At 43.3% G+C, this 26,663-nt stretch overlaps 1 protein-coding gene across 1 annotated transcript in view; it reads right to left on the bottom strand.

Annotated features, from left to right (window-relative positions):
- The window catches only part of NMUR1 (neuromedin U receptor 1), a 31,564-nt gene extending 5,923 nt beyond the window's left edge, over positions 1 to 25,641 (bottom strand). Inside the window, exons 1-2 of the mRNA XM_070754172.1 lie at positions 25,530 to 25,641; positions 777 to 1,753 (exon numbers count right to left, since the gene is read on the bottom strand). Of these exons, the coding sequence (XP_070610273.1) occupies positions 777 to 1,635 (859 nt within the window). The 5' untranslated portion in view covers positions 1,636 to 1,753; positions 25,530 to 25,641. The remainder of the gene's footprint in view (positions 1 to 776; positions 1,754 to 25,529) is intronic.
- Between the last annotated feature and the right edge of the window lie 1,022 nt (positions 25,642 to 26,663).

The raw sequence follows: 26,663 nt of genomic DNA, 5'->3' as shown, positions 1-26,663 counted from the left end.
GTGGGGTTTCCCAGGGAGGGGAGCCTCAGGGGAATTTATTTATTTATTTATTTATTTATTAGATTTGTACACTGCCGCTTTCCGGAGACTCGGAGCGGCTCACAACAACAAAACAGTACAAATCCAATGGTTAAAACAATTTAAAACACTTAATATAAAAAAACAATCATGCATCTCATACAAACCATACGTAAAGTGGAAACGGCCCAGGGGAATCGATTTCCCCATGCCTGACGGCAGAGGTGGGTTTTAAGGAGTTTGCGAAAGGCAAGGAAGGTAGGGGCAATCCTAATCTCCAGGGGGAGTTGATTCCAGAGGGTCGGGGTCGCCAGAGAAGGCTCTTCCCCTGGGTCCCGCCAGATGATATTGTTTCGTCGACGGGACCCAGAGAAGGCCAACTCTGTGGGACCTAACCAGTCGCTGGGATTCCCAGCAGCACAAAAACGAGTGCTTCGGCTGGCAACGGAAGTCTGGAGGTTGGGTTTCCCAGCGGCGTAAGGCAAAAGGGGTGAGTTTTGGCCTTGCACACATTATTCGCTTTTCCATCGATTCCTATGGGAAACATTGTTTCATCTTACAAACCTTTCACTTTACGAACCTCGTCCCCGAACCAATTAAGTTCGTAAGAGAAGGTATCACTGTATATGTTTGACAATAAGATGGATTTTGTGTTAGAAATTATGTATTGTTTTTAACTTTGTTTTGGAGAAAAAAAATAAAAAAATTATGGAGACAGATTTTTTTTTGGGGGGGGGGTGTCTCCCGCTTCAACTTACACAACATATTGGTCACCTGCCTCCGCCGAGCTTTCTTCTGCCGCTGGCAGATGCTGTGGTAGTCGGAGAGGCTTCCCATCTTGGCCTCCAGGTCCTCCAGCAACTTCTCCTTCCGCAGCTGAAGGCCGATGAGCAGATAGAGGACGCTGATGACGGCCATGGGGACGAAGAAGAAGACCATGGTGGTGACCTGGATGAGGAGGTTGTAGACCAAGGGGGACTTCACCAGAGTGCAGGTATCCGAATCGGGGACGACACCCCACCCGGGCACGTAGAGCGTCTGTATCCCATGGAGGCTGGTGTTCGGGATAGAACAGAGGACGGAGAAGACCCAAAGCATGAGGATGACCCTCTGGGCGTGGTTCCTGGTCACCACGTACTTAGCTTTGAGCGGGTGGACCACGGCAATGTAGCGTTCCACGCTGAGGGCCGTCACGTTGAGGACGGAGGCAAAGCAGACGGCCTCGAAGAGCAGGGTCTTGAAGTAGCAGCCCCCGACCCCTAAGAGGAAAGGGTAGTTGCTCCACATCTCGTAGAGCTCCAGCGGCATGCCGAGGAGGAGCACCAGGAGGTCCGAAACGGCCAAGCTGAAGAGGTAATAGTTGGTGGGCGTCCTCATGAAGCGGTGCCGGAAGATCACAAGGCAGGTGATGATGTTGCCCACGGCCCCCACCACAAAAATCAGCAGGTAGGTGCTGCAGACGGGGACGAAGAAACCCGAACGGCGGGGTCCCAGGTATCTGAGGCGCAGCTCCTCCGCCGTCACGTTCAGCAGCTCAGGGTTGAAGGAACTCAGTCTCTCCTCCTCCGCGCTGCCATTGATCAAACCTCCGGAAGTCACCGGGCCCAGCAGCTCCATGTAGGAAGCAGGTGGAGAATTGGAAGTCCAGCTTGGAGCAGTTGGCCGCAAATGGCCGTTGTTAAAAGAATCATCCAGTCCTTAAGTAAATGTGGGTTCTCCCCCCACTTGAATCAGGCTGGAGAAAGAGAAGACACGTTAGTAAGCGGTGGAGTGGGGTGGAAGGCGAGCAAGTCTGAAGGGCAGTTTTCAAAATATAAGCAGGCAGGGAGTTATTGTATTTTTCGGCATGTTTAAATTACGTTCCTGTGGATTTACCAACCACATCTGCTGGAAGTTTGTTCCAAGCATCTTCTATTCTTTCAGTCAAATAATATTTTCTCACGTTGCTTCTGATCTTTCCCCCAACTGACCTCAGATTGTGCCCCCTTGTTCTTGTGTTCACTTTCCTATTAAAAAACACTTCCCTCCTGGACCTTATTTAACCCTTTCACATATTAAATGTTTCGATCGTGTCCCCCCTTTCCCTTCTGTCCTCCAGACCAGACAGATTGAGTTCATGAAGTCTGTCCTGATACATTTTATGCTTAAGACCTTCCACCATTCTTGTAGCCCGTCTTTGGACCTGTTCAATTTGATCCATCTCTTTTTGTAGGTGAAGTCTCCGGAACTGAACACAGTATTTTTTATTTATTTATTCATTTGCCCAATACATAAATACATAGGAAGAAAATAGACGTGATAAGGGTGAAAGTGAACTTAGAGGAGAGGATATATGAAAGGAAGAGAATATATATGATAGGTGAGAGAAAGGAAAGACAATTGGACAGGGGACGAAAGGCACACCAGTGCACTTATGTACGCCCCTTACTGGCCTCTTAGGAACCTGGAGAGGTCAATCGTGGAGAGTCTAAGGGAGAAGTGTTGGGGGTTAGGGGTTGATACAATTGAGTCCGGCAATGAGTTCCAAATGGTCTTATTTGCTGGTGAGATCATTTGGAATAATAGTATTATTCCAAATGGTCTCACCAGCGCTATATACAGCTCCAGTGTGCATGCATGCACTGGCCAGCTGATTTCCGGCCTTGGGGAAAGCCATTTCACCCTCCGGAGGCTTCAAGGAAGCTCCCCTGAAGCCCCAGAGTACAAAAAAACGGCCCAATAGGGAAACCGGAAGTTCAGAAAAACAGACTTCTGTTTTGCCCGTTGTGCTGTTTTTTTGCACTCAGGAAGCTTCCTTGAAGCCTCCGGAGTGTGAAAAACAGCACAATATATCTTACGATTCTTGACAAATGTGTTTTTTCTTTTATGTACCCTGAGAGCATCTGCACCAAAGACAAATTCCTTGTGTGTCCAAGCAAACCTGGCCAATAAAATTCTACTCTATTCTGGTTCAACTCTGTAATGCTCATCCATTTTGCAAAGAAAAAATAAATAAATATTCAGGGGGGGAAAATTAAGGACCATACGTTTCTTACTTTTTCAAATTAAACAGAGCAATATAGAAGCGCTTGAAATGGCTTGCCTATAATTTCTTTGATGCATACAATTTTCCCATAGAAAAAAAATGCCAATAATAACAAACAAAACGCTCGTTATTATTTTCATGGCATTAAAAAGTGGACATGCGGCGATTTTGACTAAAATATTAATTCCCCCCATGAAAGGGGAAGAGAGACGGAATTGCAGGCGGCTGCTCTCAATTTTAGCCAGTTGGGAAATTAGGAAACGAAGAGAAAAAAAAAATTGAAAGTCGAGTAAACACGGTTTTATTACTCCGACTGATCTAATCCTTTTGCAGAAGATTGAAAATTACGATTTTTTTAAAGAGAAAAAGCACAGAGATGAAACAGATCCCTAAATAAAAGCAATATCATGCAAATTTAGGTGCAATAAATCTACGATTATCATTTGCAATGAAATTTAATTGGGTAGCCTTAATTGCCACAGGAGGAGACAACTATCGTATTTTTCGGAATACAGTGATCCCCCGCTCGTTGCGAGGGTTCCGTTCCAGGACCCCCCGCAACGAGCGGGTTTTTGCGAAGTAGCGCTGCGGAAGTAAAAACACCATCTGCGCATGTGCAGATGGTGTTTTTACTTCCGCAGCGCTAGCGAGGAGCCGAAGATTGGGGGCGGCGCGGGTGTTTTAAAACGTCCCTGCCGACATGGGGGGCTCGCTAGCACCCCCCTAACCCGGGTTGGGGGTTCGGGGGTGTGCTAGCGAGCCCCCCATGTCGGCGGGGATGTTTTAAAACACCCGCGCGACTTTCCAATGAGTCCCGAAGACAATGCGTTTGTCTTCGGGACTCATTGGAAAGTCGCGCGGGTGTTTTAAAACGTCCCCGCCGACATGGGGGGCTTCCTAGCAGCCCCCCAAACCCGGGTTGGGGGTCCGGGGGGTGCTGGCAAGCCCCCCATGCCGGTGGCGACGTTTTAAAACAGCCGCGCCGCCCCCAATCTTCGACTCCTCGGTAGCGGGCAGGCAGGCGGCTCCTCGGTAGCGGGCAGGCAGGCGAGAGCTAGCGCCAGCGAACGGCTTGTCCGCGCTCGCTCTGGCCGCGAGAATGAACGGTGTGGGCGGGCGAAGGGCGGGCGGTAGCGAGGAGTTTGCGTGGGCGGTGGGGAAACTCCTTGCTGATGCCCGCTGCTCGCCCTCCCGCCAGCAAGAGGGGGAAGACCCAGGGAAGCCGCCCAGCAGCTGATCTGCCGGGCACCATCTACGCATGCGTGCCCATAGAAAAAAGGGCACGCATGCGCAGATGGTGTTTTGACTTCCGGGTTGAAAAATCGCGAATTACCCTGTTCGCAATGGTCGGGGACGCAATAACCGGGGGATCACTGTATACGACGCACCGGAGTACAATACCTTAGTTTTGGGGGAAGAAAATAGGAAAAAGAATCTGCTTACCAGATATTCATCTGGCTAGTGTCCTTAGCCAGCACATTATTTTATCCCCTGGTTAGTGCTTAAAAAAAAAACTTTATTCAGAGGGAGTAACAATGAAAGAGCTTGCAAGCCAGTAAGAGCTGGGAACATTGTTAGCACCTGGAGTTGGCCTTCTCTGGGTCCCATTGACAAAACAATGTTGACTGGCGGGCCCCAAGAGAAGAGCCTTCTCTGTAGCGGCCCCGGCCCTCAGGAATCAACTCCCCCCCCCCACGGAGATCAGACTGCCTCCCAGCCTCCTTGCCTTTCGCAAATTACTGAAAACCCACCTATGCCGCCAGGCCTGGGGAACATAACTGACCCTTAGCTGTTTCATTTTATGAATGGTTTAATTGGATGGTATGACTGTTTTTATAATGGGTTTTTTATAATTGTTTTTAATATTAGATTTTGCTTTGTATTTTGTTGTGAGCCGCTCCGAGTCTTTGGAGAGGGGTGGCATACAAGTTTAATAAATTATTATTATTATTATTATTATTATTATTATTATTATTATTATTATTATTATGTCAATACAACACAGGAAACGAGATCACTATGCTGGATTTCGTATTTCATCCCCAGTCGGGCGCTTCCCAAGCACCTAGGACTGTGTGATGTAGGGGCGAATTATGTTTGCCGATCCCAGTAAAGCGGCTTTTGCAATTGACAGATGGAGATTTGGTCAATTCCGATGGTTTTCAAATGTCCGCTGATATTATTATTATTATTATTATTATTATTATTATTATTATTATTATTATTATTATTATTATTATTACATTCAGAGTACAAGACGCACCGAAATTATCAGCCTCTTTTGGGGAGGGAAAAGGTGCCTCTTATACTCTGAAAAATACGGTAGGTTGTCGTGATTGAACAGCTGTTCAAAATTAACAATTGCCCATCACTTTCCATTTCTTTGAACTTCTATTTCTTCCCAAATTAAGAACATAAGAAGTGGGAACAGTAGAGGTTGGTTCCTTCCAGTTTGGACCAGGTCACCCAAACCTTTAGCAACCTGCTGGTGACGTGAAGATGGTTTCACGGATCCAGTTGGGAATTTTTGGGAATTTTTTAGTTGTTTGGAGGGCTTCTCCTTGTCCTCTGCCTCGAAAAAATCCTTTAGAGCCTCTCCTGGCTTAATTCCGACCAGAGAGACCACCAAGGAGCCTGCAGTTCAGCCCTGAGCTAGATGACCTCCAGAGTCCCTTCTAACTGCATTCTCCTACGTTCTAAGTACAGTGATACCTCATCTTACAAACGCCTCGTCATACAAACTTTTCAAGATATAAACCCGGGGTTTAAGATTTTTTTGCCTCTTCTTACAAACTATTTTCACCTTACAAACCCACCGCCGCCACTGGGATGCCCCACCTCTGGACTTCCATTGCCAGCAAAGCACCTGTTTTTGTGCTGCTGGGAATCCCCTGAGGCTCCCCTCCATGGGAAACCCCACCTCTGGACTTCTGTATTTTTGTGATGCTGCAGGGCAATCCCAGCAGGGGAATCCCAGCAGCGCAAAAACAGGCGCTTTGCTGGCAACGGAAGTCCGGAGGTGGGGTTTCCCATGGAGGGGAGCCTCGGGGGAATCCCAGCAGCGCAAAAAAGGGCGCCTCAGCTAGCAAAAGGGGTGAATTTTGGCCTTGCACGCATTAATCGCTTTTCCATTGATTCCTATGGAAAACTTTGTTTCGTCTTACAAACATTTCACCTTAAGAACCTCGTCCCGGAACCAATTAAGTTTGTAAGACAAGGTATCACTGTATTCTCTTCTATAGGTGAGTGACTTGCAATCCAGGAATGCAATCCGAAAAGCTCTGTAAACCATTGTTTTTTCTAAGTACGCACCAGGAAGAAGAGTTAAGTAGCCCACAGATTGCCTCAGCTGGCTACCTTACTCCTTCTACACAGGTGTTTCTTACCTGCAAAAGGAGATTCCACACCATTACCTCCTCACCATAAAATATGAGGGGGCCTTTGAGACCCACTCACTCTTCCTTTCTCTTCGAAGCCAGCCATTTGTGTCACCTAATTTGGAAGCGCACTCATTTCAACCCGGCATAACTTTTCCCTAAAGTCACACCTGTGTTTTCTCATTAGCATCCATCACTGAACGTGCCACAGCTGGCTAACAGGTGGGAGAAGAATCTTCCGTGTCTTTTATGTATACTGAGAGCATGTGTACCAAAGACAAATTCCTGGCGTATTCTTTGGTCAATAAAATTCTATTCTATTCTATTAAAAATATGTAAAATTAAAAATGTAAAATTAGTAAATTAGTAAAATCCGGCTTCCCTCTGGACTTTGCTTCTCAATGATCTTGGGACACAAATATAAATAAATAAAAATGATAAAAATAAATATGAGACAGTTGCCAAGCATCTGAATTTTGATCGTGTGACCATGGGGATGATGAAGTGGGAATAGAATAAGAAGAATGGAATGGAATGGAATAGAATAGAACAAGTTCTAGGCTGCATTAACAGAGGGATAGAATCAAGATCATGTGAAGGGTTAATACCACTTTATAAGGCCTTGGTAAAGCCACACTTGGAATATGGCATTCAGTTTTGGTCGCCATGATGCAAAAAGGATGTTAGAACATAAGAACATAAGAAGAGCCCTGCTGAATGGGGCCAAAGTCCATCGTGTCCAGCATTCTGTGTCCCACAGTGGCCCACCAATTGTCCATGGGGATCTTGAGCAGAAAGAGAAGGCAAGACCCTCCCTTTCCCTTGACCCCCAACAAATGGTACTCAAGGGAATACTCCCTGCCTCAACCAACATAGAGGCAACACTTGGACATCCATTTCAATAACCACCTATGATACACTTGGCATCCATGAATCTGTCTAATCCTGCCTTGAAGCTATCAAGGCTGACAGCTGTTATGACCTCTTCTGGAAGTGTATTCCATCAACCAAGGACCCTCTGGATGAAGAAATATGTCTCTTGATTTGTCCTCACTTTCTTACCTATGAGCTAGTATTGTGCGATAGAGAAAATAATTTTTCTCTATCCACCTTTTCTATCCCATGCATGATTTTATACACTTCGATCAAGTCACCCCTGAAACGCCGTCTTTCAAGGCTGAAGAGACCAAGGCATTGCAACCTGGTTTCGTAAGGGAGGGGCTCCATTTCCTTGATCATTCTTGTTGCCCTTTTTTGCACCTTTTCCAGTTCCATTCTATCCTCCTTGAGGTGAGGTGACCAGAACTGTACACAGTCCTCCAAGTGTGGTCTCACCATTGATTTGTACAGGGGCAATACAACACTTATCTTTGATTCCCTTCCTCATCAGGCCAAGCATAGAATTTGCTTTTTTCATTGCTGCTGCTGCGCACTGGGTTGACCTCTTCATTGAGCTGTCCACCAAAACCCCAAGATCCCTTTCTTGGGTTGTCTCAGACAGTTTGATCCCCATCAGTTGGTAGGTATAATTGGGTTTTTTTGCCCCGGTATTCATAACTTTGCACTTGTTTAGGTTAAAATGCATTTGCCACTTTGTTGCCCACTCACTCAATTTCGAGAGATCCTTCTGGAGCTTTCACTAGCCACTACCAAGAACAATTTAGTGTCGACAGCAAACTTTGCTATCTCACTATTTACTTTTACATGTTGAGACTCTAGAAAGAGTGCAGAGAAGAGCAACAACGAGGATTAGGGGACTGGAGGCCAAAACATATGAAGAACAGTCGCAGGAACTGGGCATGGCTAGTTTGATGAAAAGAAGGACCAGGGGAGACATGATAGCAGACTTCCAACATCTCAGGGGTTGCCACAAAGAAGAGGGAGTCAAGCTATTCTCCAAAGCACCTGAAGGTAGAACAAGAAGCAATGGGTGGAAACTAAAGAAGGAGAGAAGCAACTTACAACTAAGGAGAAATTTCCCGACAGTCAGAATGGTTGATCAGTGGAACAGCCTGCCACCAGAAGTTGTGAATGCTCCAACACTGGAAGTTTTTAAGAAGATGTTGGATAACCATCTGTCTGAAGTAGTTTAGGGTTTCCTGCCTAAGCAGGGGGTTGGACTAGATAGAAAATCTCCAAGGTCCCTTCCAACTCCGTTGTTGTTGTTGTTATGAATAGAATAGAATAGAAATACTGTAGAGCTAGAATTATAGAATAGAGCTAGAATAAAATAGATAATGGAATGGAACGGAATGGAATAATGGAATGGAATGGAATAGAATTATTATTATTATTAATTGGCCAAGTGTGATTAGACACACAAGGAATTTGCTTGAGAATAGAATAGAATAGAATTCTTTATTGGCCAAGTGTGATTGGACTCACAAGGAATTTGTCTTGAGAATAGAATAGAATAGAATTCTTTATTGGCCAAGTGTGATTGGACTCACAAGGAATTTGAATAGAATAGAATAGAATTCTTTATTGGCCAAGTGTGAATGGACACACAAGGAATTTGTCTTGAGAATAGAATAGAATAGAATTCTTTATTGGCCAAGTGTGATTGGACACACAAGGAATTTGTCTTGAGAATAGAATAGAATAGAATAGAATTCTTTATTGGCCAAGTGTGACTCAATAGAATAGAATAGAATTCTTTATTGGCCAAGTGTGATTGGACTCACAAGGAATTTGTCTTGAGAATAAAATAGAATAGAATTCTTTATTGGCCAAGTGTGATTGGACACACAAGGAATTTGTCTTGAGAATAGAATAGAATAGAATAGAATTCTTTATTGGCCAAGTGTGAATGGACACACAAGGAATTTGTCTTGAGAATAGAATAGAATAGAATTCTTTATTGGCCAAGTGTGATTGGACACACAAGGAATTTGTCTTGAGAATAGAATAGAATAGAATTCTTTATTGGCCAAGTGTGATTGGACTCACAAGGAATTTGTCTTGAGAATAAAATAGAATAGAATTCTTTATTGGCCAAGTGTGAATGGACACACAAGGAATTTGTCTTGAGAATAGAATAGAATAGAATAGAATTCTTTATTGGCCAAGTGTGAATGGACACATAAGGAATTTGTCTTGAGAATAGAATAGAATAGAATTCTTTATTGGCCAAGTGTGATTGGACACACAAGGAATTTGTCTTGAGAATAGAATAGAATAGAATAGAATTCTTTATTGGCCAAGTGTGATTGGACACACAAATAATTTGTCTCTGGTGCAGAAGCTCTCAGTGTACAAGAAATAAGTGTGAAAAAAAGGTCATAAGTGGTGTTGTAATTTTCTGAATGATCACTAAATGAATGGTTTCAAGTTGAGCCTTACCTATAAGACTTTGATTCTCTGACTTTTCATTTAGCACAGTTTGCAGGCAAGAAAAATAACACATTTATCTTTGTGATGTCATTTCCAAAGGGGCCCAAACATGATTTACGGTATGTCCTTTCCGCTCATTTATAATACGGGTGATAATTTTCCTGCTGATATTTTTATAACGGCTGAAAATGTCATTCGTGTGCTTGTTTTATGAGGTAGAGGATGCAAATTGGGGCAAAAGTGTTACTGTAATTGCATCTTTGCACAATTGACGTAAATTATACCCGTAATGTAAATCTGGATTGAACAGACTCAACGGATATTTCTATTCTCCGACAACTTATTAAACTGATTTTACTGCAGCTGAACTATCAGCTAACCACAGATGTTACTACAAGGAGGGTCAAAGAAGTCAAGATGGCGGCTGTGTCTGTGAGATTAAAGACATCTCCAAGTTTACCAGCACAGTAAATAATATCAAGGTGTCGGGAGGGGCGGGGGAAGAATTTTGAAATTCCCTGATATTTCCCTGTAAATTGCAATCTAGTTAAAGTGCTGTTGTAGATGACATCATACCAAACGGCTAAGCCATGGAGAAATATCACAAGCTGCCACAGTTATGCTCATTTTTGCTTGACTCTGCCAGGCAGCATGATCTGGGGGGGGTGGGGGTTACATGGTTTTCCCCCCTGACTTTTAAACATTTTAATATAGTTTGGGGGTTTTGCGAGTTATTCTGTTTTTTGCACAAATTCCCTGATATTTCCTGAACCACCAATTTCCCTAATTTCCCAGGTTTGCCGGACACCCTGATTATATAAAGTTGAAATAAGATTACGCCCAACCAATTTGGGATGTTAGGCCAAATGTCTCCTCTTTCACTCTCATACATCAATCCATCAATCAGAGTAGAGCTAGAAGGGACCTTGGGGTAACACCCTGGCATATTATAGTGTGATTTTGTTACAGAGACATTTGTTAAAGAGTGGTTTGTTACAGAGTGGTTTTGTGCTGGGTGGTTTATAGTTAGTGGTTAGTGCTTAGTGGTTGTAGTGGTGGATGTAATAAGAGTTATATACTAGTATTGTGGATAGTTTATTATAGTGGTTAAATGTACACACATACATATAAACAGACATACAAACAAAGGGGGGAAATGAGAAAAAAAATTGGGGGGGGGAAGGAAAAAAATTCAACTTCTAAATGTCTTCTTTTTACAGTAAACTACACTGTTGTCATATTTCATACGGTCAGCTGTATTTCTTTTACAGTTTTTTACTTTCAGAAGCGGGGAAATTTCCCCCCCCCAGGGTAGTTGCAACTTCGAACAATCGCTAAACAAATGGGCGTAAGTCAAGACTAGTGGAATTCATTTATTCAACGGATTGATGGAGCCACTCGCGGCCAGTGAAAATAGAGGTCTAGGTTGGTTTTGATGCATTGCCTGTGCTGCAGTTCCCCTCCGTCCAATTTATTTATCTTTAATTTATTTATTTGTCAAACACATATAGGATAGCAGCAGTTTGTATGAATGTAAGTAAAAAAGCAACGATAAAGAGGACAAAAGGACAATAGGATAGGGATGGTAGGCACAGTGGTGCGCTTATGAGTGCCCAGGCAAGGGTTCCACTTACTCGCACTACTGGTACGCCCTCTGGGATTGTTGTGGGTGCGCATGCACCCATCGGCGCAGCATTTCACTTCTGCGCATGCGCAGCAAACAAAATCTCGTGCAAGGATGCTCTTGTGCACGGAATTTCGCCGATTTTCGGCCATTTCTTTGCTTCCGTGCATGCGCAGAAGCAAAAAAAAACCAAAACGAAAATCAGAAAAATCTCACGCATGACAGCGTCCTCATGTGAGATTTTGCTTGCTAAACATGCACAGAAACGAAATCATGCGCATTTCGAACGCCTAACCCAGCTGTACCGGCTGCAACCCACTACTGCTCATGCCCCTTACAGACCTCTTAGAAACGGGGAGAAGTCGACTGTAGACAATCTAAGGTTAAATAATAATAATAATAATAATAATAATAATAATAATAATAATAATTCACTACTACATCATGCAGTCCTAGGTGCTTGGGAAGTGCCCGACTGGTGATGACATACGAAATGCAGCATAGTGATCTCGTTTGCTGTGTTGTATTGACATAATAATAATAATAATAATAATAATAATAATAATAATAATAATAATAATATATTAGATTTGTATGCCATCCTTCTCCGAAGACTCGGGTCGGCTCACAACAACAATAACAACTGATGGATGATCTCTGGCGGGCCCGGGACAGGGGCCTGTCCTCTGTCCTGGTGCTCCTTGACCTCTCAGCGGCTTTCGATACCATCGACCATAGTATCCTTCTGCGCCGGCTGGAGGGGTTGGGAGTGGGAGGCACTGTTCTTCAGTGGTTCTCCTCCTACCTCTCCGGTTGGTCGCAGTTGGTGTTAGTGGGGGGTCAGAGGTCGACCCCGAGGTTTCTCCCTTGTGGGGTGCCTCAGGGGTCGGTCCTCTCCCCCCTGCTATTTAATATCTACATGAAACCGCTGGGCGAGATCATCCAAGGGCATGGGGTGAGGTATCATCAATATGCCGATGATACCCAGTTGTACATCTCCACCCCATGTCCAGTCAACGAAGCAGTGGAAGTGATGTGCCGATGCCTGGAGGCTGTTGGGGCCTGGATGGGTGTCAACAAACTCAAACTCAACCCAGACAAGACGGAGTGGCTGTGGGTTTTGCCTCCCAAGGACAATTCTATCTGTCCGTCCATTACCCTGGGGCGGAATTATTGACCCCCTCAGAGAGGGTCCGCAACTTGGGCATCCTCCTCGATCCACAGCTCACATTAGAAAAACACCTTTCAGCTGTGGCGAGGGGGGCGTTTGCCCAGGTTCGCCTGGTGCGCCAATTGCGGCCCTAATTGGACCGGGAGTCATTGCTCACAGTCACTCATGCCCTCATCACCTCGAGGCTCGACTACTGTAACGCTCTCTACATGGGGCTACCTTTGAAAAGTGTTCGGAAACTTCAGATCGTGCAGAATGCAGCTGCGAGAGCAATTATGGGCTTCTCCAAGTATGCCCATATCACTCCAACACTCCGCAGTCTGCATTGGTTGCCGATCAGTTTCCGGTCACAATTCAAAGTGTTGGTTATGACCTATAAAGCCCTTCATGGCACCAGACCAGAATATCTTCGGGACCGCCTCCTGCCGCACGAATCCCAGCGACCGGTTAGGTCCCACAGAGTTAGCCTTCTCCGGGTCCCGTCGACTAAACAATGTCGTCTGGCGGGACCCAGGGGAAGAGCCTTCTCTGTGGGGGCCCCGACCCTCTGGAACCAGCTCCCCCCTGAGATTAGGATTGCCCCCACCCTCCCTGCCTTTCGTAAACTAAAACACCTCCCCCTTGCCCATGTTGTTTGTTGATTGATTGACTGTGTGCCTGTTTTTTATATATACTGTTTTTATGAGATTACTAATTTTAAATTGTAATTAGATTGGTGGGCATTGGATTTGGTATTATGTACTGTGCTGTTTTTTATTATTGTTGTGAGCCGCCCCGAGTATGCGGAGAGGGGCGGCATATAAATCCAATAAATCTAAATATAAATCTAAACAAAACAGTACAAATCTAATAGTTAAAAACTAAAGTTAAAAACCCACTATCATTAAAAAACAATCGATACTACACAATCATACCATACTCAAGTCCTACTAGTCAGAATCCCCCCCATGCCTGGCAACATAAATGGGTCTTCAGAGTCTTGCAGAAGGTGAGGAGTGTGGAGGCAGTTCGAATCTCCGGGGGGAGTTGATTCCAGAGGGCCGGGGCCGCCACAGAGAAGGCTCTTCCCCTGAGTCCTGCCAGATGACATAGTTTAGTCGACGGGACTCGGAGAAGGCCGACTCTGTGGGACCTAATCGGCCGCTGGGATTCGTGCAGCAGAAGGCGGTCCTGTTTTGGGGGTTTGCATTCCAGGCATTATTGCTGAAGTCGTATTTTTCTGCAGTCAAGTTTGGAGCGGTTTACATTGAGTTTGAATCTATTACATGCTCGTGTACTGGTGCTGTTGAAGGTGAAGTAGTCAATACCAGGAAGGACATTTTGGTGTATGATTTTATGAACTACAGTTAGATCAGATCGGAGGTGACGTAGTTGTAAATTGTCTAATCGCAGTATTTCAGGTCTGGCGGAATAAAGTATTTTGTTGCGAGCGGAGGAGTGAAGGACTCTTTTTGTGAAATATTTCTGGACTCTCTCGATTGTATTAATGCCTGATATGCTATGCAGGAGAGTGACTCAGACCTGTGATCAATCCACCTCAAAGCTGTCGTCCCCTTTGGTGATGGGAGGGCCCCCCCTCCTCCAGCCTTTTTAATGCCACCGGTCCAAAATTAAGCCACGAAATTCAATCTCAAAAACGTGCGAAAACTCTGCAAAGAACCAATTCAAAGGCTTGAGATTCATCCCACCCCTCAAACAACCAAATGGTAAAGAATGTAATGACAAAGCCGTTAAAGCCAACCTCTTTAACACATCCTTCAACACAGCAATTGTCTTGATGTCATCTTCTGCAACAGTTCACACTCAAGCCCTTTTCCAATAATGACCACAGTATTATTAACTTTTGTCTCAATATACATCCTTACAAAAATCACAATAATAATAACAACAACAATCTTCTGTCGGGCTCTCTGGTAGAATCCTCCCAAAAATTCACAGGTACAAATTTCAGACACACACACGTTTGAAAATTCAAAACAATGTTCTTTATAATGAAAATTCACTTAAACCAAGCCCTCTTTTGTTATAGCCAAGAGCACTGGTCTCCAAACAACTGGTAATTTGTACAAGTCCCTTATCAGCTCTGTGATACTTAGCTTGCAGCTGTGAGGCAATTCACAGTCCTTCTTCTTTCACAAAGTGAAACACACTTTGCTCTAGTTTAGTTTCAAAGCGGGGAAAAATCAGCACACAAAAGGTCAAAGTCAGCAAAGCAGTCACGAAACACAACGATCAGATAATCCTCCACAATGGCCAAACCCACAGGCTGCTCTTTATAGCAGCCTCACTAATGACCACAGCCCCACCCAACCACAGGTGGCCTCATTTTCTTTGATAATAATCTCTCAGTTGTTGCTCCCTATGCATCGCTCTCCGCATGCGTGGCTGTATCATTATCTCTTGTTCTGAATCCAAGGAGGAGCTAGATAATTGATCTCCTTCTGAGCTGTCTGCCACACTCTCCTCCTCCCTGTCACTCATGTCTTCTTGGTCAGAGGAGCCTTCATCAGCAGATTCCACCAGGGGCAAAACAGGCCTGCAGCATGTGGATGTCTCCCCCACATCCACAGTCCTTGGGGCAGGAGCTGGGCCAGAGCTAACCACAACAAACAACAATTAATTACAACTTTCAAAAAGCCCACTATGATATCATAGATATTGACTTCTCAGCTCTTGATTGGCAGGCATTATTCTCTGTCTGTAATACTGCTGAAGATTACTACAATATATTTTTTCTTGAAATGCAAAGAGTCGTTAAACTATATGTACCAATAATCACCAAAAACAAGACAAACAAATTAGCCATAAAAATAAGGAAGCTCCAATCCCCCCAAAATATCGCTTTGACGGAAAAACACTCCCGATGGCCTGGTACCGACACCGGAGCGGTCGCACGCAAATTGCACAACATGACAACCGCTAGCGGTATGGAGTCGCCTACCGCACTGGTAGGAACCTACCACTGCTGCACACCAAGACAACTAGACATAAGAAGAGTTTCCCCCCCAAACGCCATCACTCTGCTAAAAAAATAATTCCCTCAACACTGTCAAAGTATTTACTAAATCTGCACTTCTATTTCTACTAGTTTTTTCTCATCATTCCTATCACCCATTTCCTCCCAGTTAGGACTGATGACTGTAACTTTTTGCTTGGTATATGTGTATGTATGTTTGGTTTTTATAATAATGGGTTTTTAACTGTTTTTAGTATTGGATTATTATTATTATATGCTGTTTTATTACTGTTGTTAGCCGCCCCGAGTCTGCAGAGAAGGGCGGCATATAAATCCAATAAATAAATAAATGAATGAATGAATGAATGAATGAATGAATAAATAAATAAGATTTTTATTAATATTGATTGTTTCCTCATTGCTTATTTGAGCCCTATGGCAATCATTAAGTGTTCTATTCTATTCTACTTTACTCTCCAATATCTGATCTGATCTGTTCTATTCCTATTTCTTGTTCTGTTCTGTTCTATTCTGTTCTATTCTATTCTACTCTTCTCTATTTTATTCTACAAGGTCCCTTCCAATTCTGTTAAACCTGTATCTAATTGGCACCCATCATATTCCATCTCTGCAGCAAGGAAAACCTGTCCTCCTTTTTCAAATCAGATCAAGTCACTTTATTGCGATCATTAGCCAGGAGAGAAAAGAAAAAATAAGAAAAAAAGGAGAAAATCATGTTTAAAATATCCAGAACAATTCACACAGTTATTCCTCAATATACAGCAGTTCGTTTAGTGACCAACCGAAGTTATAACAGCACTGAAACAAGCGATTCATGACCATTTTTGACACTTACGAGCATCTGTGGGCATATGAGCTGTTGCCAGCTGCTCTTTTGGTTTCTGGTGCACAGATGCGTGATAGCCAAGCTGGTCTTCATGGGCACCGGAGGGGCAGGAAATGGCTTGAAAATGCCCCGAAAAATGCCCCCAAAATAGGCAAATAAGCCTTTCTCCAGCCCCCTGGCTACCCCAAATTATTATTATTATTATTATTATTATTATTATTATTATTATTATTATTATTATTATTTATTGGATTTGTATGCTGCCCCTCTCTGCAGACTCGGGGAGGCTAACAACAATGATAAAAAACAGCATGTAACAATCCAATAATAAAACAACTAAAAACCCTTCTAATAAAACCAGACATACACACAAACATACCATGCATAACTTGTAATGGCCTAGGGGGAAGGAATATCTTAACTCCCCCATGCCTGGCGGCATAAATGAGTCTTGAGTAGTTTATGAAAGACAGGGAGGGTGGGAGCAGTTCTAATCTCCAAGGGAGTTGGTTCCAGAGGGCCGGGGCCGCCACAGAGAAGGCTCTTCCCCTGGGGCCCACCAAACGACATTGTTTAGTCGACAGGACCCGGAAAAGGCCAACTCTGTGGGACCTTATCGGTCGCTGGGATTCATGCGGTAGAAGGCGGTTCCGGATGTATTCTGGCCCATGTAGGGCTTTAAAGGTCATTACCAACACTTTGAATTGTGACCGGAAACTGATCGGCAGCCAGTGCAGGCCACATTCCTCCACTCGAAACAGAAAACCCTACAAGTCTAGACTTTCAACCCTGGGCCTAGAAAGCTTAGAACTAAGATGCCTTAAACATGATCTAAGTATTGCCCACAAGATCATATGTTGCAATGTCCTGCCTGTCAAAGACTACTTCAGCTTCAACCACAACAACACAAGAGCATGCAACAGATTCAAGCTTAACATTAACCGCTCCAAACTTGACTGTAAAAAATATGACTTCAGTAATCGGGTTGTTGAAGCGTGGAACTCATTACTGGATTCTGTAGTGTCATCCCCTAACCCCCAACATTTTACCCTTAGACTATCCATAACCTTCAGAAATTATGGCTGCTTAAAAAACACTGGAATTTCTTAGGAAGGGATCAGACATTTGTTTGTTTGGAATGTTATTCAGTCTCCTGCTCAAGCCATTAGAGTATGGACGACTGGCTGCTAGGTTGGACTAAAAGACCTTTAAAGTCCCTTTCAACGTATTCTGTTTTTTATCTTTATCCTTTTGTTCCTGCCACCCGCTGCTCTCCATTTCCCCCCCTTCTCCCTGAGAACATTTGGAGACCAGGAGATGGCTCTAGGGCAGCATCATTAAATACAAATAAACACACGGAATTGTTTTAAATAAAAAGATCACAAACTTTCAGATGCAGGATGGAGTATTGGAATGAGTCCTATTGGAATGGGCAGCACATAAATATAAATAATAAAATAAAATGATAATAAATAAGGCAGCCCGCAACCTGCCAGGTTGTTTTTAAACAAAAAGAGAGAGAGAAAGATCAGAAATCAGGAAGATTCAAAATGAGGGATTATCTGAAACTATTTTCTATTTAATAGCTGCTGCACACTGACGTAGGAATCAGAGACCGTTTAGCACTTAAAAAAAAAGAAGTAGTAATTATCTTTCACATTTCACTAACGGACCCCATAAAAACGCCACCATCAATCAGGCATTTAAGAGAATTTTAAAAGTTAAAAAAAAAAAAAGAGTTCACAATACCATGCAAAGAAGAAAGTTGTGTCACCTACCGAGAGGCTGCAGGCAAATCGTGTCGGAAACATGAAACGGCATTATGTAGGGCGTCCGTCAAATTCCCACCGCTAGCCAACTAATATTTACAAATGTTCAAAAGGAGCTTTGTCCTCTCTTTATTTTTCACTAAGGAGTTCGGCATTCATGGATAAGGATACTTTTGGCTTTTCTCCCTTAAAAAGAAGTGCTTTAAGTCTGCATCCTGTTGCTCTCAATAGGAAACACATCTGGAACATCTTTAGAGATGCTGGCTACTTTTGGGGCAAAACAGTCCCTTTTTTCCCCATCTTAACCCACTTCAATTGACGCTTTCTGCTGTGGAGTATAGGCAGTGGGACTGCGACGCAATGTTGTAGAAGACTGATGTCTGACATCTGTGTGTATGTGCGTGTCTGCATTGACTTCAACTCTATCAAGTCAAATGTCTTTCCTGCCTGGATTTACCATGTCATTGCAATTTTCTGTTCTGCTCCCCCAAAAAATCAGGCACTAATGCTACATACAATGAGGGTGCTCAGTTCTCTTTAGAATTTGGGGGAAGGGAAAGAGTGGGTTTATTATTTTTAATTGTCTCTCTCCAAAATGTGGGCGCGGGGAGTAGACACTGCAAATCTACATCTTTTTTTGCAGACAGCTGGCTTGATTGGAAGGTTTGCTGGTTTTTTAAAAAAATACTGCGCACTGATTTGACTATTGGCATTTTCGATCAATGGGAGTCACTCCGAGGGTGGCAGGGACAGAAAAATGGGAAATCAATTCAGACAGACAACTAACAAATTACTGCAGAGGAGTAAATAAATAGGACGAATTAAACACGTTTCTGGAACTGCTTTTGCTGGTTTCTTATCTCTTGTTTGCTTTTTAAGGAATCTCGTACAGTAGAAGTCCTCAACGTGCAGCATTGCATAATTGGCTTGTCCAAATGTAAAACAGAAAGAAAAATTGAAAGTAATTGGAAATCAGGGGAAGAAAAGGGAAAGAGAGAAAAGCAATTGGGGGGGCGGAGAGAAAAACATTGACTTAATTCATCACTTGAGACTTCCAAGAAGAGATCGGATTGCCATTTGTCAGAAAATGTGAAGGGCCTCCTGTTTAATTGGGGGGTTGGACTAGATGACCTACAAGGTCCCTTCGAACACTTTTGGAATCTTTTTAGCACAGTAGAAGGGGGTGACAACCTACAAGCTCAACTATTTACTTTTGTGAAAATAAAAAATAAAGGAAACACTTAAACAACACAATATAACGCTAAGTAAATCAAACTTCTGTGCAATCAAACTGTCCACTTAGGAAGCAACACTGATTGACAATCAATTTCACCTGCTGTTGTGCACATTCAACTTTGTACAAAGTATTCAATGAGAATATTTCATTCATTCAGATCTAGGATGGGTTATTTCAGTGTTCCCTTTATTTTTTTGAGCAGTATATATTAGTCATTTCTAGTAATCCTCAACTTACAATTCTCTTGTTCAAGGAGATGTCGGTTAAGTGAGTTTCGCCTCATTTTATGACCTTTTTTGCTGCTCCTTTGGGACCGCCTTCTGCCGCACGAATCCCAGCGACCGGTTAGGTCCCACAGAGTTGGCCTTCTCCGGGTCCTGTTGACGAAACAGTGCCGTCTGGCGGGACCCAGGGGAAGAGCCTTCTCTGTGGCGGCCCCGACCCTCTGGAATCAACTCCCTCTGGAGATTAGGACTGCCCCCACCCTCCTTGCCTTTCCCAAACTTCTAAAAACTCACCTTTGTCGCCAGGCATGGGGAAATTGATTCCCCGCTGCCACTCTGTTTTATGTATGGTTTGTTTGGGTTGTATGAGTGTTTTTAAATCAAGGTTTTTTAACTGTTTTGCTTTTTAATCATTGGATTTGTATTTTGTATTGCTGTTGTGAGCTGCTCCGAGGGCGGCATTCAAATCAAGTCAAGTCAAGTCAATCAAGTCGAGTCGAGTCGAGTTGAGTCGAATCGAATCAAATCCAATTAAATCAATCAACAATTAAATAAAGTTGTTTGAGGAATTGATTAAGTTAGTGACCCAGTTGTTAAGTGAATCTGGCTTCCCCGTTGATTTTGCTGGTCGCAAAAAGGGACCACGTGACCCCAGGATGCAGTGCCGGTCATGTATGAATCAGTTGCCAAGCATCTGAATTTTTGATCACGTGACCAAGGGGCTGCTTGCAAGGGTCGTAGCTGTGAAAACCGGTCACTTGTTTCTGTCCCGTCGTAACTTTGAATGGTCACTAAATGAACCGTTGTTAAGTCGAGGAGTACCTGCACCACAGCAAGCTACAGAAACTGCATTTTCTCTGACTACCCCCCTCCGTTTTTTAAAAGTCCCGCTTACCGCACCAAACCGTTTGCAAAATGTTGGAAACTGACCTTCATGACCGTCAACGTCGCCGGATTCAAATCTCTCCTCTTTCCTTCCCGACCCTTTTGCTTAAAACGTGTCACATTCCACCTCTGCAAATTTCCAGGAAGAGAGAGAGCGCGAGATTGCGCCAAAGGCATCAATAATCCAGAGCCCAGGAAGGAAGAGCAGAAAACGCCTTCTGACCTCCCAACGATTCCTTGCAACCTGCTGGTTTTACAGCCACTCTCCTCTCAATCTCGCCTGCGTCAAAAGAAATGAACTCTAGACGTGCACGGAGTAACTGCGGCCAAGTCTCGCCTTTGCTCTGGGATAATCCTCTATTTGCAGACTGCGCCAGGAGCAATTTATTTTCTTTATTTATTTATTTTGTTTATTTATTAGTCAAACATGTGTAGCGGTGTTTCCCAACCTTGGCAACTTGAAGATATCTGGACTTCAACTCCCAGAATTCCCCAGACAGCGAATGCTGGCTGGGGAATTCTGGGAGTTGAAGTCCAGATATCTTCAAGTTGCCAAGGTTGGGAAACATTGATGTATAGGATAGTAGTAGTTTGTATAAACATAACTACATGTTGTGGTTAGCTCTGCCCCAGTTCCTGCCCCAAGGACTGTGGATGTGGGGGAGACATCCACATGCTGCAGGCCTGTTTTGCCCCCGGTGGAATCTGCTGATGAAGGCTCCTCTGACCAAGAAGACATGAGTGACAGGGAGGAGGAGAGTGTGGCAGACAGCTCAGAAGGAGATCAATTATCTAGCTCCTCCTTGGATTCGGAACAAGAGTTAATGATACAGCCACACATGCGGAGAGCGATGCATAGGCAGCAACAACTGAGAGATTATTATCAAAGAAAATGAGGCCACCTGTGGTTTGGTGGGGCTGTGGTCATTAGTGAGGCTGCTATAAATAGCAGCCTGTGGGTTTGGCCATTGTGGAGGATTATCTGATCGTTGTGTTTCGTGACTGCTTTACTGACTTCGACCTTTGTGTGCTGATTTTTCCCCGCTTTGAAACTAAACCAGGGCAAAGGGTTTTTCACTTTGTGAAAGAAGAAGACTGTGAATTGCCTCACAGCTGCAAGCTAAGTATCACAGAACTGATAAGGGACTTGTACCAATTACCAGTTTGTTTGGAGACGAGTGCTCTTTGCTATACCAAAAGAGAGCTTAGTTTAAGTGACTTTTCATTATAAAGAACTTTGTTTTGAATTTTCAAACGTGTGTGTATGTGAAATTTGTACCTGTGAATTTTTGGGAGAAGTCTGCCAGAGAGCCCAACAGAACAACTACATAAGTAATTTGTATAAACATAACTACATAAGGAAAAGTGACAATAAAAGAGGACAGTATAACATTAGGACAGGGACGGTAGGCACAGTGGTGCGCTTATGCATGCCCCTTACAAACCTTAGAAAAGGGGAGAGGTCGACTATAGACAGTCTAAGGTTTTAAAGTTTTTGGGGTTTGAGGAAGAAACTACAGAGTCAGGTAGTACATTCCAGGCATTGCTGAAGTTGTATTTTCTGCATTCAAGTTTAGAGAGGTTTGCATTGAGTTTGAATCTATTATGTGCTCGCGTATTGCTGCGGTTGAAGGTGAAGTAGTCATTAACAGGAAGGACATTTTGGTCTATGATTTTATGAACTCCGTTTAGATCAGTTCGGAGGCGACGTAGTTGTAAATTGTCTAATCGCTGTATTTCAAGTCTGGTGGAATAAGGTACATTTTATTGCGAGCGGAGGAGTGAAGGACTTTTCTGGTGAAATATTTCTGGACTCTCTCGATTGTATTTAATGCCTGATATGCAATGCGGGTTCCAGGCAGATAATAATAATAAATTTATTGTCATTGTCAGAACAATAAATTGTCATTGGCAACGAAAGTCGTGTGACACCCAAAGACCAGTCCCACCATACATAAAATCAGAATAGGTAAATTTAAAAATAGAATAAAAAATAGAATAAAATGTCCCACCACTACAAATTCCCCACCCTGAACCACTCAACCATCTACATGACAAACCAAGTAATATTGTTCAACAGTTCGCTGATGGTGACCCTCTAGTTCGTTGTTAAGTGCGAGTATAGCTGTATCCCAGAATTCCAGCTGTATTCTAAGCTTCCCATCCGCCGCTTGGCAGCACTCAGGAAATATGTCGAGGGGACTGACCCTTCACACCTGCCGGACTACAATTCCCATCCTCTCTTATTTAAATATGATGGAAGTCTCATTTTTCCAAAGACAGAATTGAGTTGGAAGAGAGATCCTATACGGTCCCCTTCCCTTTAGAAATTCCCATTTTAAGTCATGCATTGTGGACCCAAAAAAGCCCACAAGAGAATAGTAACAGAACAACAGAGAAAGGGAATAATGGAGTTGGAAGGGACCTTGGAGGTCTTCTAGTCCACCCCTCTACTAAAGCAGGAAAACCTACACCATTTCAGACAAATGGTTCTCAAAAATTTTCTTCCACGGCTTCTGGCGGGGGAAGAGTTGGGCCCTGTTGCAGATGTTTCATTAGCCAAACTAGGTAACATCACAACAGTAGCGATGTCAATTGGGTCATAAAACGTCTTGGAACATAAATTGCAAAATTACAAAATCAGTGGCATTTAAAAAAATTATTACAAGATGTTTTACAGATGGTACCTGGCACCATCAAGATTAGCGAAAATTTACCCAAATTTAAATTCGACATGTTGGAAATGCAACAAAGAATCAGGCACTTTCTTTCATTTGTGGTGGACGTGTCCCAAATCAAAAGGATTCTGGGAAATAATACACAAATGGCTAATGGAGATAACAAACACAGAAATAGAATTTACTCTGGAATGCATGTTACTAGGAATTAAGAGGAAAACATGACACACACACCCCAAATACAATATCTAATGACACATATAAAAATGACTGCAATGCACAATTTTGGAAGAATAAAGCGATTCCACCAGAAAATAATACCATAGAGAAAATTTACAGATGTGCAGAAATGGACAGGATGACAATGGAAATTAAGGGAACAAGTAATTCAGAATATTATGAGATTTGGAGCAATTGGTATCATTGGATTGAAAATAGAAGCAAGGGACTGTGATAAAATGTTTAAGGACATACAAAAAATAAGAAATATACTGCTCAAAAAAATAAAGGGAACACTCAAATAGCACAACCTAGATCTGAATGAATGAAACATTCTCATTGAATATTCCATTTGCACAACAGCAGGTGAAATTGATGGTCAATCAGTGTTGCTTCCTAAGTGGACAGTTTGATTTCACAGAAGTTTGATTTACTTGGAGTTATATTCTATTGTTTAAGTGTTCCCTTTATTTTTTTGAGCAGTGTATATAAACATGAAATATAATGCATATAATTATACTGATGTAAGAAATGTAAAAAATGTAAGATAACGGGCACAGATCTGTATTAAATTACAGTGATGTCTTTAAAGTGAGGAAACTAATAAATAAAACTTTAAAAATAAAAAACGTCTTGCCAGAAAACCCCCCACCAAGCTCAGAGCACCAAGAATCTCACAGTCCTACTTCTCTTCTTTGCAACCCTCTCCTCCTTCCAGCACTGATGATGTGATCTAATTGGGTCATAAAACGTCTACCAGAACAACCACCAAATATACCTGGGAACTACAAATATTCTCCTTGATTGATACCATTGGGAGGGGTCTCAGAAAGCGCCAAGCTGTGCAGCCCGAACTGCTCCCCCCCCCCCGAACACCATCACACTGCTAAACAAATAATTTCCTCACCACTGTCAAACTATTCACTAAGGTTGCATTACTATTGCTATTAAGTCTTTTCATCTTTCCTTATCATCCATCTCCTCCTACTTACGACTGCATAACTAACTTGTTGCTTGTATCCTTACGATTTCTATTAATATTGATTGTTTCCTGATTGCTTATTTGTACCTTGTGACAGTCATTAAGAGCTGCACCTCTTGACAAATGTCTCTTTTCTTTCATGTACACTGAGACTGAGAGCATCTGCACCAAAGACAAATTCCTTGTGTGTCCAATCACACTTGGCCAATAAAGAATTCTATTCTATTCTATTCCATTCTATTGATTTTCTATATTCTATTCTATTCTGTTCTAATTCTGTTCTATTGATCTTCTATTTCATTCAATTCCATTCCCTATTCTATTCCATTCCATTTTCTATATTCTATTCTATTCTATTATTCTCTGTTTTATTCTGTTCTGCTCTAATTCTATTCGATTGATTTTCTATATTCTGTTCTATTCTATTGATTTTCTATATTCTATTCCATTCAGTTCCATTCCCTTTTCTATTCCATTTTCTCTATTCTATTCTATTCTATTGATTTTCTATATTCTGTTCTGCTCTAATTCTATTCTATTGATTTTCTATATTCTGTTCTATTGATTTTCTATATTCTGTTCTATTGATTTTCTATTTCCTATTCTATTCTATTGGTTTTCTATATTCTATATTCTATTCTATTCTATTTTCTATATGCTATTCCATTCCATTCCTCTATTCCATTCCATTCTATTGATTTTCTATATTCTATTCTATTTTCTATATTCTATTCTATGCTATTTTATTCCAATTCTATTCTATTGATTTTCTATTTTCTATATTCTATTCCATTCTATTCCATTCTTCTATTCCATTATTGATTTTCTATATTCTATTCTATTAATTTTCTATATTCTAATTCTATTGTATTAATTTTCTATATTCTAATTCTATTCTATTGATTTTCTATATTCCGTTCCGTTCCATTCCCACGCTATCACCGCACCTCGTTTGCTGCAGGCAAGCGCCGGATCGAGCCCACCCATCCTCCCAGCCGTCTAAGGCTGCGCTTCTCCCCCCCCCCCCCGCCTCGCTCCCTTTCCGAGGAAGAGGCCGGGAAAGAGAGCGGCCTGTCTCTGGGCGTGTGCAGAGTGCCGGAGAGCTCGAGACGGGCTGGGAACGGAGCGCAAGGGTTGCCCGCGCTCCCCACAGCGCGAGGGGCGGAGGCAGCCCCGGGACTCACCCGTCCGGCTCCGGGAGGGGGAGAGAAGCCCCCGCCGCGATGCTTCGGCTGCTCCCTTCGCCCCGTCGGCAGCCTCGGTCCGCCCGTCGAAAGCAGCGCCCGGGCAGTCCGCGAGAAGACCGGCTCGGCCGCTCTTTTATAAAGCGCCGCCAGGGGGCGTGCCCGCTCCACCGCGCCCCCTGCCGGCCGCTTCCCTCCTGGACTTGGCGCGCCCGCCCGTCCTGCGCGAGTTTCTCCAACGAGGCTCAGCCGGATGGCAGGCAGGCAGCCCGAGCGCACGTGCCCCGCCGCAGTCTGGAGGGCGCCCGGTTGGGGAAGGCGGCACGACGCCAAGTGGGGCGGCTGAGTGGATGGAACCGTGCAGGTTTTGGGGGACGCATTAGGAGGAAGTTTGAAGGGGGGAGCAGAACTTCCTTCACTGGAGGAGAGACTCCCTCCTTCCCTCTCCTGTCTGTCTGTCTGTCTGTCTCTATTTTCTATCTCTTATCTAGTTATCTATTTATCTATCTATCTATCTATCTATCTATCTCTATCTACTATCTCTTATTTAGCTATCTATTTATCTATCTCTCATCTGTATCTATCTTTCTATCTATCATATGATCTCTCTTCTCTCTCTCCTCTATCCTACCTACCTACCTATCTTCTATCTCTTATCTAGCTATCTATTTATCTCTCTCATCTATCTGTATCTATCTTTCTATCATATCTCTTTTCTGTCTCTCTTCTGTCTGTCTGTATCTATTATTATTATTTTATTATTATTATTATTTATTAGAATTGTATACCACCCCTTTCCGCAGACTCCATCTATCTACTATCTCTTATCTATCTACCCGTGTTTCCCCGATAGTAAGGCAGTGTCTTACTTTCTTTTTATCCCCAAAAGCCCCACTACGTCTTACTTTCGGGGTATGTCTTACATTGGAAAAAAATTGAAAGGGTCGCGTTCCCGAAGGCGGCATCTCCCCAGAGTCCAGAAGGGCAGCCGCGGGACAGGAGCCTCATGAGCCCTTTTCCAAGTTCAACCTCAGGGCTCCAAGCGGCGTGCACGCGTGGAGCCGCAGACGCGTGTCGGGGAAGTGTGTGTCTGGAGGGGGTTTGGGCGATGCGTGTAAGTTCTTTGGCTCGGCC

Source organism: Erythrolamprus reginae, chromosome 5 (genome assembly GCF_031021105.1).
Source record: "Erythrolamprus reginae isolate rEryReg1 chromosome 5, rEryReg1.hap1, whole genome shotgun sequence".
NCBI classification, from domain to species: Eukaryota; Metazoa; Chordata; class Lepidosauria; order Squamata; family Dipsadidae; genus Erythrolamprus; species Erythrolamprus reginae.
This window is presented reverse-complemented; position numbering and strand designations above follow the sequence as displayed.